This window comes from Osmerus mordax, chromosome 8 (genome assembly GCF_038355195.1).
Source record: "Osmerus mordax isolate fOsmMor3 chromosome 8, fOsmMor3.pri, whole genome shotgun sequence".
In the NCBI taxonomy this organism is placed as follows: domain Eukaryota; kingdom Metazoa; phylum Chordata; class Actinopteri; order Osmeriformes; family Osmeridae; genus Osmerus; species Osmerus mordax.
The window spans coordinates 9,118,014-9,134,798 of record NC_090057.1 but is presented as its reverse complement, the minus strand read 5'-3'; the positions used below and the strand labels follow the sequence as shown (position 1 = coordinate 9,134,798).

General features: G+C 43.1%; 3 protein-coding genes across 11 annotated transcripts; 2 read left to right on the top strand and 1 right to left on the bottom strand.

Moving 5' to 3' along the window:
* The first annotated feature begins 96 nt into the window (after positions 1–96).
* tpd52l1 (tpd52 like 1) lies at positions 97–8,462 on the top strand. Of its 8 annotated transcripts, none has more exons than XM_067242377.1 (9): positions 102–216; positions 1,697–1,717; positions 2,926–3,044; positions 3,325–3,473; positions 4,137–4,238; positions 4,822–4,854; positions 5,316–5,330; positions 6,244–6,304; positions 6,731–8,462. In XM_067242377.1, the coding sequence occupies exons 1-9, from the start codon at positions 198–200 to the stop codon at positions 6,845–6,847; spliced, it is 636 nt and encodes a 211-aa protein (XP_067098478.1). In that variant the 5' UTR covers positions 102–197; the 3' UTR covers positions 6,848–8,462. The 8 variants fall into 8 exon arrangements, with proteins under 8 accessions (XP_067098480.1, XP_067098484.1, XP_067098483.1 ...); XM_067242376.1 differs by having other exon boundaries at positions 6,728–8,462; XM_067242379.1 differs by lacking the exon at positions 1,697–1,717 and having other exon boundaries at positions 97–216; positions 6,728–8,462.
* Positions 8,456–10,184, bottom strand: hddc2 (HD domain containing 2). Its single transcript, XM_067242384.1, has 6 exons — positions 10,113–10,184; positions 9,828–9,949; positions 9,572–9,674; positions 9,399–9,467; positions 9,178–9,316; positions 8,456–9,056 (listed from the first exon to the last, which is right to left on the bottom strand). Exons 1-6 carry the CDS (start codon positions 10,182–10,184, stop codon positions 8,932–8,934), a joined length of 630 nt encoding a protein of 209 aa, XP_067098485.1. The 3' UTR covers positions 8,456–8,931.
* A 699-nt stretch (positions 10,185–10,883) lies between these two features.
* LOC136948088 (uncharacterized) lies at positions 10,884–16,611 on the top strand. Of its 2 annotated transcripts, none has more exons than XM_067242374.1 (7): positions 10,884–10,978; positions 11,382–11,577; positions 11,879–12,081; positions 12,587–14,242; positions 15,096–15,284; positions 15,586–15,788; positions 16,306–16,611. In XM_067242374.1, exons 1-4 carry the CDS (start codon positions 10,958–10,960, stop codon positions 12,812–12,814), a joined length of 648 nt encoding a protein of 215 aa, XP_067098475.1. In that variant the 5' UTR covers positions 10,884–10,957; the 3' UTR covers positions 12,815–14,242; positions 15,096–15,284; positions 15,586–15,788; positions 16,306–16,611. The 2 variants fall into 2 exon arrangements, with proteins under 2 accessions (XP_067098475.1, XP_067098474.1); XM_067242373.1 differs by having other exon boundaries at positions 16,296–16,611.
* The last annotated feature ends 174 nt before the right edge of the window (positions 16,612–16,785 follow it).

Genomic DNA, 16,785 nt, shown 5'->3' with positions numbered 1-16,785 from the left:
CGTTCTGACGTATTCAATTGATGGCAATAACCTGGCCAGTCCTGTTCGGTCAGGGCGACGCTCCGCCCTTCCAGGCGGTACAGTCGGTGACGGCGGATAATCGTAAACACTGTGTTCTTACAACCGCGCAAGCTACTGCACCTACTTCTGAAGCGGAGAATAATTAATATTTACTTCAAGTAGTTCACCGGAGCGTTATGGAAACCAGACAACAAGGTGAGTTTAAACGATGACTTCAAAATATGTCAACTATTAGCTATTGTTAAACGGTCTACATGATGATCATTATGTTCTTTAAATAGGAAGATACTAGGGTGCAAGATGCGTTGGTCTTATTACACACTCGATGTCGTACTATTCTAGATTAGTTATTGATAGAATGATAGACTTCCTCAATGTGATCATTCTCATCAACATCAACGCACTAGCCAGTTGAGACTAGAATTAACTTATCATGACGCATCTACTTAACAAGACCATGTGGTACTCTTTCTCCGCTGCAGAAACAGAACATCTTTAAATTAGCTTCATGTGGCTCTAATGCAATGCATTGACAGTCGAACGGGTTTGTTCACATTCATTTCAGAGACATATGACCGGCCCGAGGCCTCATATTTTCTCCCCTCGTCTTCAGAACACACTAATAGAAATCTTGTGACCGGAGGTATTCCGCTGCCGACAGGGCAGAGCAAAGCGGCCCCAACTTTGTAGTATTTACCATCAGTATGAATATCATCTTTGCCCTATCTTCAAAACCAGATGGATATGGGTTTGTTTTTCAACCCCAAAAATGCAATCTTTACCTACAGCCCCAGATCCCCATCTCTGAATGCTGTTGCACTTGGCTTATCATGGTGACTAAGGATGGGCCATGGAGTCTGTCATGTCTGCATGCATGCGTGCATGTGTAACTTAGTGCTCTTGTCTCCCACCCCGCTGCCATGCCTGTCGTCCTCCCAGATCTGTACTCCAGTGTTCTGGGGGAGGCGGTGGTCGGGGACTGGGGCGAGGGCCCTGCTGGGGAGGACTGGGGTAAGATGTCCCTGTCTGAGGACTGGGTCATGCCCAGTCACTATGACATGCATCTGGAAGCTGCAGGTGATCCACTTCATAGTAGACAAGCTGAGACCCCTAGATCTAGTACACGTCCATACTAGCAGCGATCCCTAGACCTAGAACACTTCAATACTAGTAGACTAACTAAGACTAGGAGGTTAGCTCAGTCCCATCAGTTGGTGGTTAGTTTAGTCCCCAACAGTGGGAAGTTAATGTCTAACAACTGAACGTTTCCTTAGTCCCAACAGTCGGAAGTTAGCTAAATGTATACCAGTAGGAAGTTATCTACTGTTGTCTCATAGATGACTAACGTGATCATGTAGAACTAGATCCGTATCACTATGGCCCCTGACGATGGTGTCCTGATGCATGGACATGGTAGAGACAGTGAGAGAACCTTGGCCCTGTTGGTGCTGTGATTGTAGTCTGTTCAAAGAATAATGGATAAGCCGTAAGACAAGTCACATGGTCAAGCTCTTCACCAGCCCAAAGCAGCAAATACATAAACAAGGCCATCTACCATCATTGTTATGTTCAGAACCACGTCATCCATATAGGCCCTGTAGAAAATATAATGAAATGTTATTAAGTGCATCAAGTTAACCTGATCCCTCCCCCTCCTTCCTGCTTCCAAATGAAGAGAGGGGACACCTGAGAACAGGTAATGTAGTCTTCTGCTGTTACCTACTGCTTCTGAAGGAAATCCTACTGAAACACATCACCATGCAGGGTTACCACCTCCCCACTGATCTCCCCTGGCCACTTTCCTTGTATCTCCATGTTGTGTCTACCATCCAAACACCACCCCACCCCACCACCCCAATCTTTCTCCTGGTCTCTCAAGGCCTGTGTTCTTCCCCTCTAACCTCATTCTGTCTGGATGAGGAGGAGGGACGCCTTCCCATTTCTGTAAGAGACATCAAAATCTTCCCTACATTGTGCCCTGCTTGGCCTGCTGCCTAAAGTTAAATCTAGTTAGATAATCCCAGAGGCCAATCCTGCTGCTGCCAGAGATTATGTAACGGCAGAGACGGCGAGGGGTCTGGAGGCCAAACACCACAGCCAATGACCTCTTCCTGTTGTCTCCAAATGATGCGTTTAAGTACAGAGTTTATAATCCACATGTCTTTAGACAGAGATCCCTCACTGCAAGGGGAATAGATCACCAGCAATCCCTGCTATTGACTACATGACCAGAGATCACTAGAGATCCTTCACCTCTCTGTCTGTACTATTGGACCAGATCACAAGTGATCCCCACTGCTAAAGACTAGATTACAAAGATCCCTCACCTCTTAAAGGTGATGGGACAGATGCCAAATTTGGGAGCGGAGGTTGCCAGCATCAGGGCAGAAATACTATATCATTCACTGGGATGACTAACCCATATCCTAATCCCCATGGACTCCCGGTGTCATCCTCTGTTATGACGAGCCCGAGAGAGTGAACACACTATCCAGATATCATGTAATGAGGAATATTGTGCAGGAAGGCTGGCAGACAGGCAGACAGGCACGTACACAGGCACAAACACACACCAGGGCTCTGTATCTGTCCTCTGTTGTAGGTAATCAAATTACAGTTCAGTTCCAGAAACTGTTAAGAGGAACAGTGGACAATAGCAAATCAAGTTAAGAGCAGGAACATTACAAATAGAGGATGTAGAAGCTGTGTGGTTTAAGGTTAGACCATTTGTTGTGCTGGTTGACAGACCAAAGTTCAGACCTCTCCAGCAGTTTATCAGGGGAACTGACCTGGTCTGGTGACTCCAGAGGAGATGATAACAGCTGGCTGGCAGGCTGGCTCATCTCACTGATGTTAAACCTCAGATTGTGTGTGTGTGTGTGTGTGCGTTGGTGTGTGTCGCAGGTCTGCTTGATGCAGAGCCTCTCAGGGAATCGGAGGAGGACAACATGGTGTCAGACGTGGACCTCAACAACACTGTGACCGAAGAGGAGAGGGAAGAGATCCAGCAGGAGCTGGCCAAGGTATGAGAAGAGGAGGGGAGAGGGAGGGAAAGAGACGGGAGTGGTTTGGGTCATTTGCATCCTCTGGACAGAGCAGGTGAACAGTTATGTAAATATGGAAGTAGTTTGACAGATAGTTTGTAATTCATAACTCAGTATACTAAGTGGGACAACTGTCTCCTCTGGCTTTGAGTTCAGGGTTGTTTAAACAGCAGCTCCACGATACAATGTACAGTAGAACACAGCGTGTATCCACCCCTCGTCTCATCTTCCCTCTCATCTCCTCTCCCCTCCTCTCCAGTTAGAGGAGGAGATCTCTACTCTGAGGCAGGTCCTGTCCTCCAAGGAGAAGCAGCATGCAGAGCTCAAGCAGAAGCTGGGCATCACCCCCCTCAGTGAGCTGCGCAACAACTTCAGCCGCAGCTGGTACGACATGCAGACCTCAACCGCGTAAGTACATGGGCCTGTGTGCGCGCGCGTGTATGTGTGTGCGCGCGTGTATGTGTGTGCGATGAGGATAGGTTGTTGTTATTGTTGCCATTCATAGAATGTCACAGGGAGAGTCCATCATTCTGGCATTTAGGCTGTGTAAGTAGGAGGGGACGACGACAAAAGAGAGATAGAGAGGGAGAGACTGGAGAGGAGGGTCAAGACTCAGCCCTGAAGGTACACACGTCCTTTCAGTAAAGATTTCTTTCGTGACCATCACCGAGGGAGGTACACAGATACTGAGGTCAGTCATGCAGACAGCAGCATAAGATTCGGCTGCTCGTTAGGAGCGTAACATCAGAGAGCATGCTGAGACACCCACCTCAGTCAATAAATGCTGTGACATCGGCTGAGCTTCCTGCCTTCCTATTTGTCTGTCAGTCTACCTTCCTGTCTGTCAGTCTACCTTCCTGTCTGTCTGTCTGTCTGCTTGTCTGCCTGCCTGATTAAATTATTTAAAGAGTTTGCAGAAACCAAAGGCAGTATGTTGTTGTTAGAGCAGCTGTATCAGTTACTCTGTCCTGGCTTTGACTGACACCTTATACCACTACTGGGAGAGAGATGCAGACACTTACACTGTGTGTTTCTGTGTGTGTGTGTGTGTGTGTGTATGTGTGTGTCCAGGTACAAGAAGACGTCAGAGACCTTCAGCACAGCAGGCCAGAAAACCTCTGCAGCGTTCAACAATCTGGGGTCTGCCATCAGCAGGAAGTTTGGAGACATGAGGTATAATGCCACTTCCTGTTACCACTACACACCAGCAAGCTTGATACAATTATCAATCAATTATTGAATCTATTGATCTTTGTTGTGGAGTCAATGTCTGCCATGCCACATGCACTACCCATAGATTCAGTGGTAATGCAGTCCAATTATACCCCCCTTCCTTGCCCTAAAGGTCTGCCCAACACCTCCAAATGTATGTCTCTTAACCTGCCACCACCCCTTTGACCAGATACTTGAGATGAATATAGACATGCAGCTTGGAGTGGTGGTAGTGGAGGGAGGGGGTGTTGTATAAGTCTGGTAGTAAGCAGCTTATAGCTCTCAGGCTGACATGCTGTGAGCTGGAGTATATATTGCCCCAATCTCTGGTCTGGGATCAGCTATATGGTGGTCCTACATGGACATACAGAGCCACACACAAAACAAACTTTTATTCATGAAAGTTAACCAACTACATGTTATTCACAATACAGCTTTTAACTGACTAATGTTGTGCATGATATAATTCCCAACTACATGTTGTCTTAATGCTGTTACTAAGTGTAAACAGAAAAGGCAACAAGACACTCTTTATGTCTTCCAGCATATATGGTTTAGAATTACTGTATCCCCGGAGGTATGTTCCTTTAGTGTGTGTGTGTGTGTGTGTGTGTGTGTGCATGCGTGTGTGCTTTAGTGTTTTAGTAATTTGCATGCATGTTTGTGTGCATCCCCGAGTGTGTGTTTCCCATGACTAAAGACTGAGCATCTGTGTGATTCTGAACTCCTCATGCTAACTAGTAAATTATCTACTAACTAGGAAATGATCTACTAACTAGAAAATTAACTGATTAAATATCTAATTTTCTATCATGAATCATGTCACAAATACATCTTCAGAATGATGTCTGCAGCTTAAGGTGTAAAGAGTATTACCAGTAGCCAGTTACTCTGTTCATTGTTTTTTGATGATAGATTGTGTTTGTAGTGTGTGTAGTTTTGAACATGCTGCTGTGCATTTGGTTAGTTCACTGGTACAGAGAAACAATGATGAAACAAACCAAATATGTGTCTGTTTTTCCTGTTATGCTTCAAAAGATCAAATTCTATAGGGTAAGATGTGGTGTGTTGTTAGTGTTGACATGGTGCTGAGTAAGATATAGTGTGTTGTTAGTTTTCATGTGTGCATGTGTTTGGGATAAAGACAGCTACCATCTCAGGAACTGGACTGGAACTGAAGATCTATGACCTTTTCCCAACACACATGAATTACACACACAAAAACATGCACACACACACTACACAAGCAGCAAACAGTTAGCAAATAAATTACATCAGTTTCAGGGAGCACCTGATCTCTAAGTAAATAAGACCACTGATGGAACGCTGATGAGTTTCATTTAGAATTGAGTTCCAGTGCAGGGTCCCAGTTTCTGTCTGCCTGCATGCCTGCCTGTCTGCATGTCTGCCTGTCTGTCTACTTTACATGCATAGTTCAGTCAAGCTACAATAAAAACAGTTTCTTGCTACACGAGTGTTCTACATGAACTTAGATGAAGTGTGTTTGCTTTAGCCTGCAGTCTGAACTATCTGTATTTATTTGTATTCACTGTGTACGTGTATGTGCACATGCGTGTGTGTGTGTGTTTGTGTGTGTGTGTATGTGTGCGGACATGTGCGTTTACGGTATGTAACGCCTTATTAATCATTAACCCCTCTCTCTTGACCTTGCTCTCTGGGGACAGCTACTCTATCAGACATTCTATGAGCATGCCTACCATGAGGTAAATGTGTGTGTGGTTCAGCATAGCTGTGTGTGTGCTCAGTTGTGAGGTATCTATGCTCAGTAACTTATAACGTCCAGACACACGGAAATCTAGAACAGCTTTTAAACGTTCCTGATTTGACCAATTTCCATGGTTTACTATTATGTGAGTGTCTCCAGTCTAATTAGAGCACTGTTATATCAAGTCGATCCTAAATTGACCATCACCAGCAGGCTAACATTTATCTGCCCGCCCAACAGAAACTCCCCCAGCTTCAAGTCCTTTGAGGAGAAAGTGGAGAGCACCGTCTCCAACATAAAGGTATTAAGAAGCAGCTCCTTTCTCTATCTAACCACTGCTGTTCATCCTCCTTCGGAACATCAGCAGGGGGGTCAACATGGGAGGCCTGGGTGTATCAGATTCAATGTTTCACCTAGATGTAGTTTGTGTCAGACTAAGAGCCTTGGCTTAGCCTAATGGCTATTTATACACGCCTACTAAATGACGTTAAACAGCAGCCTACTGAGAACAATAACCCTAGGCAGAGAGAGAGATAGGTAGAAAGGGGAATAGAGGTGGAGAGAGAGAGACAGAGTCATAGAGTGAGAGAGGTATGGTAAAGAGGGAGGACAGTAAGAGAGATTGCCATACAATGTAGCCAATCCAGCCTATGTTAACGTGTTCTTGTGTGTACGTGGTGGATGTGTCCCCCCCTCCCCTCCCTGGGCGTGTTCGGCTCTGGAGCAGACCAAAGTGGGCGGGACCGGGGGGAGCTTCGAGGAGGTGCTGTCCTCAGCAGCCCACGCCAGCACCCAGGACACGCCCTCCAACCACCTGATTGACAGCCCAGAAGAGACCCGCTAGACCAACCACTTGCAAAACCAAACACCAGACAACCCTGAGCAGGCAAGGGATGAAGTCCGGGGTGGTTTGGACTATTTGAAATCTTTCCAGTTACTGTCCATGACTACTGTCACGGCCCTTTAATAATGACTACTGTTACTGTCCTCCAACACTGACTACTACTTGTTACACTACAGTACACTACAGTATACCACATATATTGTATGTTACCTGTTATGGTATAGTGTATGCTGTTATATTATGTCATATACTGTACCATAGAGTCTGCCTGGAGTGTGTGGTGGGCCTCGTCTGTCTTCGTGGGCAGAGCTCACTGGGTACACCCTGCCAGACCAGATAAATCAAGAGCAGAAAAGTGATGCTGATTTCAGATGGTGAAAGTGCCAGAGCTGGTTCCCTCTTTACTCTTAGCTAGGATCAACAAACCTTCATTCTGTAGCTCAGACACAACTTGGTCACACTGTAGGACTATCAGACTTCAAAAACACATGAGTACACACTACTGTGTGAACTAAATACAGTTGATTTAGTTCACACAGTAGAGTGAGGCCAGTAGAATAATCCTGAAAGTGCTGACTTGGTGGTAAATCAAACAGACCTGTATTAGAACAATATTCGAATGTAGGGAGGAGCTGACTGTGGAACAGAGTCACAGGAACGTAACCACGGAGACCTCAGGCTTTCCCCTCATCCCTGCCCTATTCAGATCCAGCTGTCTGCTGCCTCCCTCTGGCCTTCAGGTGACACTGTACTGGCTGCTTTGAAAAAAACATTTAGGCCCAGTTTCCCAGACATGGGTGAAGCTTGGTCCTAGCCTCAAACATTTTCAATGCAGATCTTCATTGAATTACTTTAGGACTAGGCATAATCCCCATCTGGGAAACTGGGCCATACACACTCAGAGCTGTTTTCTATTCCCCTGTCCCTGTATTTCAAACAGTCTGTCAGTCTGCCCTGTTATAGCAGACATCTACCTAGTGTACATGTTTAGCAGTGCAGATATACTTGTACTTAATCAAAACATGATTTTTATAACAGTCAAACTGTTTTATTACCTTTAGTAGAGCTACTGACTTTTATTTGTACGTGTTTTTAAGAAATGCCCAATGAGAGGCCAGTCTCATCATCGCTGGGGATCATGCAGGGGTCAAAGGTAATGTTAGGTACTAATACTTGAACTGTCACCTGCAAAAGGTGTACTCTGCACTGTGGGGTAGGGGCCTGAACTATAATGTCCTTTATTAACACTATAATATTAACATGTAATGCAATTCCTGCCAATCAAATCTTACATTGGGAGTATTCCTAAGGATTATTAACAAGAACACGTGGTCATTTCAGTGTGAATGTGACAGGTCATAGGTTGTATTCAAGATTACCTGTCATACCTGTATGGTCTCTCTAAAAGCGGACAAGGCTGACATGATTCCACAGGGTTTTATCAAACAGAACAGTTGCACTATTTTGCAAGTGACATCAAAACCAAAATGTTTTCGTTTTTAAGAACTATTTATAATAACAATTTATGTAAAAAGTACCCCACTAAAGTTATGACATTGTGAACTGTTTTTTTTTCTGCAACTCTTAACATTAATAAAATATATGTTCAAACCAACCTTTTATCTCCTGTTGATTCCAATAATTGTTACCTTATCAAACTGAATGAAGTTGTCACCAACTGAGACAGCAGGGTAGACAACCATCGGGTTGGCACAACAAACACGCAGTAACAAGTTACTACCTAAATACAGGTCCAACAACTGGTGTACAAAAATAACTATGTTGGAGGTAGATGTGTGCATGTTTGTAAGCAGTCAGGAGAGGTTTGCACTGTTTAACTTGTCAAGTTTGCACTAACAAACTACACCCCAGTTGAGGAGAGCGTGTCTGAAATTGTCATTTTGAATAGACCAGGAAGTAGATGGTGGTTTACAGTGACTCACTCTCCCCATCTGGCCAATCAGGGCCTTGTTTATGCTGCCTTCAATAATACAAAGTTCTGACAACACATGAGTGGCCAGACATGCAGCATCGGCACGCAGGTGTGACATGTAAGCTGTGTAGCGTATAGTAGAATGCTGAGATCAAGAGGAGGAGGGTGGGGGAGGTCCAGAATGCTCTTCACCCTGGGCGCCGGTGGCCAGATGACCTGCCCTCTCCTGGTTCAGACTGTGGAGCAGCTGGAGTACATCAGGGTGGTGGAACCGACCTGGGGGAGGAAAACTGTCAGGAACAAGAGGTGTAGCTTTCTCTGAATGTGTGTGTGTGTGGCAGAAAGCAGCCAGTGTGTGGCTAGGATATCCCTCTTGCTGCATGTGTGTGTAGCCTACCTTCTGTAGAGTCAAAGAACTCCTGCAGCCTGCCAGGTGTTTTCTCCAGAAGCTCATATTCATGGGCCTGTAGGATCATCTCTAGCAGGTCAAACTCTTTCACCAGCTTGGCCTCACTCGTGCACTGGCTCTCGTACTCCTGTACACACACAGCCTCATTCAACTAACACACATCTGGGCGAGAAAGAGACCAGAGAGAGACCAGAGAGAAGGTTACTGACCTCCCAGAGATCGTAGATCTCCTTCTTTAGTCCCTCCGGCAGCAGCCCAGTCAGCTGGTGCATGGCCTCCTGGGAACACAGGTCAGAGTTAGGATGAGGTGGGGTCCATGTTAGGTGGGTAAGGGTTGGGTAGGTCAGGGATCACAGAGGGCAGTTCAGGATGTTCTACTGGCCTCTTCTCGTCTGTGTTTCTCAGCTTTAGTGATGTTATCAGCCGGGGTGATATCTCCTACAATGCACTCAGCCATGTCATGGACCAGGGCCAACTTCATACACCTGCATGGATGGAGAGCACAGCATGCACTGTAAGATCTACACCTACACTAAAGTTGTCCTTTCTTTAACTTTGAATGCTATCACTCAGGAGATTAGTGTGAGTTTGTCAGCCTAAACATGAACACAAAAGCCTAGCACAGTACGCCCGCCTACCTCTCCTTATTCACGCTCGTGTCCGTGATGGTCAGGGCCATCATGGACATCCGGTACATGTGGTCCGACACGCTCTCCGGTTCCCTTACGTTTCGGTACACCCAGCCGGTCCGTGGAACCCGCTGCAAAAAGTATGCGGTATTTCAATGACCATTGAAATAAGAAGTGCATTCAACATCGCTGCCAAGATTGCTGCCAACAACGATCTATCATGGAAAATGTCAACGTTTATGGGAGAACATGTCCCATAGTATGGTGCATGTTACAGTAGAAATTAGCTTCTACCTTTAGCTGTCCGATAAGTTTCATGAACTGCAGCATATTGTTCATGCTTGCGGCGCTCAAGCAGGTAGCCATGTACACAAGTGCTTCCGGGTTTACTATTGTCAAAAATAAAATCATCAACCTTCAAAATAAGAGTTCAAAAAATAACTGTAATCTAATATGTAGCAGTATTGCACTGACTCAAACGGTCTAATTCACCTTATTGGTAGTGTAATGTATACTACATGTGATCTAATGTAATGGATGTAACATGATGACACAATTTGTTTTAATAATTGTCTAATCCTGGCATTTAACCTTCCTGACAAACTGCCAGGCAGACTAACAAGCCAATCGGCAGAATCCGCCACACATTGATGTTTTAAGTCTTAAAACAACATAGTTTGACAGTGCCTACAATTACTTATTTTATAGTTGATATATAATTGCCTGCATCACTATACACACGAGTAAGTTAGTACGGTAGGCATATTAACGAACAATGCTGAATCCGCAGGTCTATGGCTGTATCATGGAAAAGATATGTGCTGGAAAATCCTTGTTTAATGGTCATTTCAATTACCTTTGTTTTGAGACTTTTTTTTTTACCTTTTAAAACTCTTTTAAATAATTAAATAATAATCATAAAAAAGATATATATATACTATGTTTGTATATATATATATATATATATATATACAAACCATTTATAACATTCAAGCCAGGCTCTGCTTTTGACATTTGCCCGGTAATTTGTTTGGAACTGTCCACGTCGAAAACCAAAATGAAAGAGAAAGTAAAAGTTACATCTAACAGCACTCAATCCGAATAGGTCTACGCGGATCCGGATTTATTGGGATATTATTATGTCTAACGCTTTGTTAAAGGTAGGACTATGCATGCATGCTTTGATCAACGCATTGTCCTTTCTAAGGCCTATGGTGGATTCAGGGTGTAACATTTAAACCTAGAGCACAAGTTTGAATGGCCAAACAGGTAGGCCCTACATATGCATGTCGTTTTCGGTGGAATTAAAAGCTAGTCTTAAAGTTGAAGTAACATAAACGTCAGTCATTCGATTTAATGTCCGTGAACGCGTCTTGTAGCCAATTTGATTTTTAAAAACAAATGCAAAAAATAGTAGAAAAGCAAAGTATGGCGTCATCTGGTGGCTATTGCAGCCAAGTGTGGTCACGACAAACTAGTTGAGTGGTTGAAGAAAACATATTGGTTATTCACACTGTAATTATGAATTAGCTTTGGCATAATTGCTGTCATGTATCTTTCCAGTGTGCAGAAATGAAAACGTTCTACACTCTTGTGGCCGGGGATACTACGGGGTGTCATGTGGAGATGAACAGAAATCTCACCTCAAGAGGCCTGACTGAAGTGATGTCACCAGCAGACTGTGATGTCATCATGGCTTACTGTCCAGTTGTCTCTCGACTAGGGACTGATCTTGAGGCAGCTATGGAAATAATTCCAGGTAATTGTTCTGATATAACATATTTGAAGTGGATTAAACGTATCTGAGGCACATTGACATGTTACTAAAGCAACGACACAGGTAATTACTGTTTTACTGCTTTTCAAGACTCTTAGTCACATGTTGAGTACTGTAGTTGGACAGTGTCTGACATGGGTCTGATCCACATAAGAAACCTGCCTTGTACCCTGGACTGAACAGGTGGGACATTTAAAGTTGGTGTGAAAAGGGATATTCCTGAGAAATAAAAGTTTGTTCAATCATTATTTATTTTTCATCTCTCTGCATCACTCTCTCCCAGCTGGTAAACCAGTCATCCTAGTGGTGCTGCATCACACCTTCAACCCAGACTACACTGTACCTGACTGCAGCAGACATGTGACCAGAAGTGAAGTCATCCTCACTGTAAACTGTCTGTTCCATGACTCCAAAGGAGGACTCTTGTTTTGTTCTCAAAACAACAAAGCTGTGGCTGAGATTCTGCACTGCCTCCCAAGTTCTAAGGTTTAACATCCTTCTTACACTAGTTTGATAAACAGTGTTTTATGTGATGATGTGAACATTGTACTGCTACTCTTGTTGTGTTCTGTCCCCCAGGAGAGAGTGGTGCTCCCAGATTAACCCTCTAACAACAACACAGGCTATAGTCAGCTTCTGTCTCACTAACTCATGACAAAAAAACATTACTTTGATCATACCAGATAACATGCCTGTGTGGCTGACCTTGTAATTGTTTGTTTTACACATTTGTTTCATTTGATTGATGAAGATGTATAACTAGGAGACTGCATTGTCTCATCAGAAAGACAAAGATGCAGTAGGTCAAACTGTACATCATCAACAAAGCAGATGTGACCAAGTAAACTTGATCTCACTCCTCAGTATAAATACAGCCACCAAACCTATTTCTTTTATGGGTGTAGCTAGATGAAGGAATCTTTAGAGAGGTAGACACTTTGGACACTAAATGTGATCTTTTTTTTAAATCCTTGTGACTTTTTTTTCTCAGGCACCTGTAGTCAATGACAAAACGTGTGCCCTGGTCCTGTTTGTGTTCCTGGTCCTGGCTCTGGTCCTGTCCTTGGCTCTGATCACTGCCCTGATCGTGGTGAACATCCCAACCAAAGACCCAGCTCACACCCCAGCTCTGTCTGCAGCCCTAGCCCTGGCCCTGGCCTCGAGCCTGGGCTTGGGCTTGGCTCTTCAACAGACCCGGAAAAGAAATGCTTTATTTTAAAGAAAGGAAATAAGTATTGTAAGCTAAAGAGACAAAACACCTTAGACTTCTTGATATAAGCTTCTGTATCAATGAGTTGGTATCTGTCTCAATAACCATCTATGAAAGTAGCCTGTAGGCTAATGATTAGCACATAAGTTTTATTTTGCTTCAGTTAACTGTGGCTGTTGCTCTTTGTGACACATGGTTTAAGTCATTAATATTTAACCAATGGCATGGAATCAAGATGTGAAGTAGAGATTCAAACATTTTCTCTATCGTATATCATCGTGCTTGAAATGTTCAAAATGTATTGTCCTTAAGGTTCAATGAACTATAATCTAAAAATGAATGTACTTTTGTGTCAAAGAGTCTTGATCAATATGTATTGTGCACTTGATCAGTATGAATTCATCCTCGGGCTGCATGATGTACAAGTTGGTGCACCTTGTCCAGTTCTTCATCAGGTTCTCACCTTCTATTGCACTATGCCTATGGCGCTTTAGAGAAGTGTCCGTTAAGTTAGGAATTAATTAATAAAAAATATGAGGTGATTTTGCGTAACATGTGACAAGTGAAAGAAAGTGGAAGTGAAAGGACACTAAAACATTTAAATGTAGGATAGTATAACCAGGCTAGTGGTCCCTAATTCCGATTCCTGTGGCAGAAGAAGTATGGGCTATCATTGGAACCGGATCAAAGGTAGGCCTGCATCACACCTTTGACCCAGACCTCACTGTACCAGATAACAGCTGACATGTGACCAGAAGTGATGTCATCCTCACAGTGGACTGTCTGTTCCACGACAGCAGAGGACTCCTGAAGTATCCTTAAAATAAAAAAAGCTGTTGCTGCGATTCTCAAGAAGCTCAATGTATGTTGAGAGGTTTGATGTCATTCTCACACCATACCATACGTAATAATGCTGAAGTGTAATGGAATGGATGGGATCTAAATAGAGATGGTTCAATAGACAATATAAAATGTCCTCTCTTTATAGCTTAATCCTCAGGTCCATCCTGTTCAGAAGAAAACCATTCCACCTCCCTCATCCTCATCAAAAGTCATTGACACTGGTTGTCTTGGCTCTAGCCCTTGGCCCAGCACTAGTTCATTACCCAACTTCTAAAGAACTTTATCAAGGTCATTTAATTGAGATACTTCAAATATATTTTTCATATTTAGCCAACTTTATGTACAGCAATAAAGTAGCCTATGTTGTCTAAACCATCTTAAGGATTGTTATCAAGCCAGGCTCTGCGTTTGACCTTTTCCCAGTTGTTTGTATGGAATGAGATTTCTTGGAATGTCCACGTCGAAACGCAACATGAAAGTGAAAGTAAAAGTTACATCTAACATAGCATTCGATCCTTAATAATAGGTCTACGCTTCATGCTTCGGATCCGGATTTATTGGCATATTATTATCATCACTAACGCTTCGTTAAAGGTAGGTCTATGCATGCATGCTTTGATCAACGCATTGTCCTTTCTAAGGGCATGGTGGATTCAGGGTGTAACATTTAATTGAACCTAGAGCACACGTTGGAAAAGCCAAACAGATAGGTCCTACATATGCATGTAGTTTTCGGTGGAATTAAAAGCTATATAGTCTTAAAGTTGAAGGAACATCGTCAGTCATTCGATTTAGCGTCCGTGAATGCGTCTTGTAGCCCATCATTGCCTGTCCTAAAATTGTGGATATTAGGATCCAATTGTTAACTTGGATAACCTGAACACAATCTGTTCAATTACTCATGTTTAATTTACTTATTATGTAATGTTTATGTAGGCTATGTAATGGTTGCCTTACTTAATGAATTGCATTTGAAATATTATGAGTAAATAAATACAGAAACTAATGTTATTTTTAAATGGTCCATTGGCAGAGGAGGTCAATGGCACAATGATAGTTTTGACTACCAGTATAGGCGTATCTGTAAACACTGTCTGGGGTATAACCCAGGTGCGGACAAACAGAACAGTGACGTCAAACTGGGGATTCATAAAAAAGTCTTGATTTACACAGCAGTCAAGTAAAGCACAGCTCAAGAGTAAAATAACAACTTCCAAAACCCAGTAAATTCAAACGTAAAAATCCAAATTAAAAAGCAGTAATCCAGCAATGTAAAAAACAAAAGCAAAAAATTTGTCTCAAAATATGGCGTCACCTGTTGGCTATTGCTGGCAAATGTGGACACGACAAACTATTTGAGTGGTTGAAGAAAACATATTGGATATTCACACTGTAATTATGAATTAGCTTTGGCATAATTGCTGTCATGTATCTTTCCAATGTGTAGAAATGAACAAGTTCTACACTCTTGTGGCCAGGGATAAGAGGGGGTGTCATGTGGAAATGAACAGAAATCTCACCTCAAGAGGCCTGACTGAAGTGATGTCACCAGCAGACTGTGATGTCATCATGGCTTACTGTCCAGTTGTCTCTCGACTAGGGACTGATCTTGAGGCAGCTATGGAAATAATTCCAGGTAATTGTTCTGATATAACATATTTGAAGTGGATTAAACGTATCTGAGGCACATTGACATGTTACTAAAGCAACGACACATGTAATTACTGTTTTACTGCTTTTCAAGACTCTTAGTCACATGTTGAGTACTGTAGTTGGACAGTGTCTGACATGGGTCTGATCCACATAAGAAACCTGCCTTGTACCCTGGACTGAACAGGTGGGACATTTAAAGTTGGTGTGAAAAGGGATATTCCTGAGAAATAAAAGTTTGTTCAATCATTATTTATTTTTCATCTCTCTGCATCACTCTCTCCCAGCTGGTAAACCAGTCATCCTAGTGGTGCTGCATCACACCTTCAACCCAGACTACACTGTACCTGACTGCAGCAGACATGTGACCAGAAGTGAAGTCATCCTCACTGTAAACTGTCTGTTCCATGACTCCAAAGGAGGACTCTTGTTTTGTTCTCAAAACAACAAAGCTGTGGCTGAGATTCTGCACTGCCTCCCAAGTTCTAAGGTTTCACATCCTTCTTACACTAGTTTGATAAACAGTGTTTTATGTGATTATGTGAACATTGTACTGCTACTCTTGTTGTGTTCTGTCCCCCAGGAGAGAGTGGTGCTCCCAGATTAACCCTCTAACAACACAGGCTATAGTCAGCTTCTGTCTCACTAACTCATGACAAAAAAACATTACTTTGATCATACCAGATAACATGCCTGTGTGGCTGACCTTGTCAATGTTTGCTTTACACATTTGTTTCATTTGATTGATGAAGATGTACAACTAGGAGACTGCTTTGTCTTATCAGAAAGACAAAGATGCAGTAGGTCAAACTGTACATCATCAACAAAGCAGTGAGCAGATGTAACCAAGTAAACTTGATCTCACTTCTCAGTATAAATACAGCCACCAAACCTATTTCTTTTATGGGTGTAGCTAGATGAAGGGATGTTTAGAGAGGTAGACACTTTGGACACTAAATGTAATATTTTTTTTAATCCTTGTGACTTTTTTTCTCAGGCACCTGTAGGCTCTAAAAGGCATGCCCGGATCCTGTTTGTGCTCCTGCTCGTGTTCCTGGTCCTGACTCTGGTCCTGTCCTTGGCTCTGATCATTGCCCTGGCTACGGGGAACAAGGCATCCGCAGGCATAGGCATGGTCCTAGGCCTGGCTCTGGCCTTGAGCCTGTGCTTGGGCCTGGCCTTTATTTCAAAGAAAGGAAATAAGTATTGTAAGCTAAAGAAACAAAACACCTCACCCTTCTTGATATAAGCTTCTGTATCATTGGGTTTGTATCGGTCTCAATAACCATGAATAAAAGTAGCATGTAGGCTAATGATTAGCACTGAAGTTTTATTTTGCATCGGTTAGCTGTGGCTGCTGCTCTTTGTGACACATGGGTTAAGTCATTATTATTTAACCAATGACATGGAATCAAGATGTGAAGTAGAGATTCAAACATTTGCTCTATATCATCGTGCTTGAAACGTTCAATATGTATATTATCCTC

Excerpts from the sequence above, each read along its gene's own strand:
- LOC136948088 (XM_067242374.1), top strand. The coding sequence starts at position 10,958 with ATGTCTAACGCTTTGTTAAAG. Across the intron at positions 10,979-11,381 it reads TGTCTAACGCTTTGTTAAAG|TGTGCAGAAATGAAAACGTT; the intron begins GTAGGACTATGC and ends GTATCTTTCCAG. Across the intron at positions 11,578-11,878 it reads AGCTATGGAAATAATTCCAG|CTGGTAAACCAGTCATCCTA; the intron begins GTAATTGTTCTG and ends ACTCTCTCCCAG.
- tpd52l1 (XM_067242376.1), top strand. Across the intron at positions 3,474-4,136 it reads GACATGCAGACCTCAACCGC|GTACAAGAAGACGTCAGAGA; the intron begins GTAAGTACATGG and ends GTGTGTGTCCAG. Across the intron at positions 6,305-6,727 it reads GCACCGTCTCCAACATAAAG|CAGACCAAAGTGGGCGGGAC; the intron begins GTATTAAGAAGC and ends TCGGCTCTGGAG.
- hddc2 (XM_067242384.1), bottom strand. The coding sequence starts at position 10,184 with ATGGCTACCTGCTTGAGCGCCGCAAGCATGAACAATATGCTGCAGTTC. Across the intron at positions 9,468-9,571 it reads AGAAACACAGACGAGAAGAG|GAGGCCATGCACCAGCTGAC; the intron begins GCCAGTAGAACA and ends CTGTGTTCCCAG. Across the intron at positions 9,057-9,177 it reads GTTCTTTGACTCTACAGAAG|GTCGGTTCCACCACCCTGAT; the intron begins GTAGGCTACACA and ends TTCCTCCCCCAG.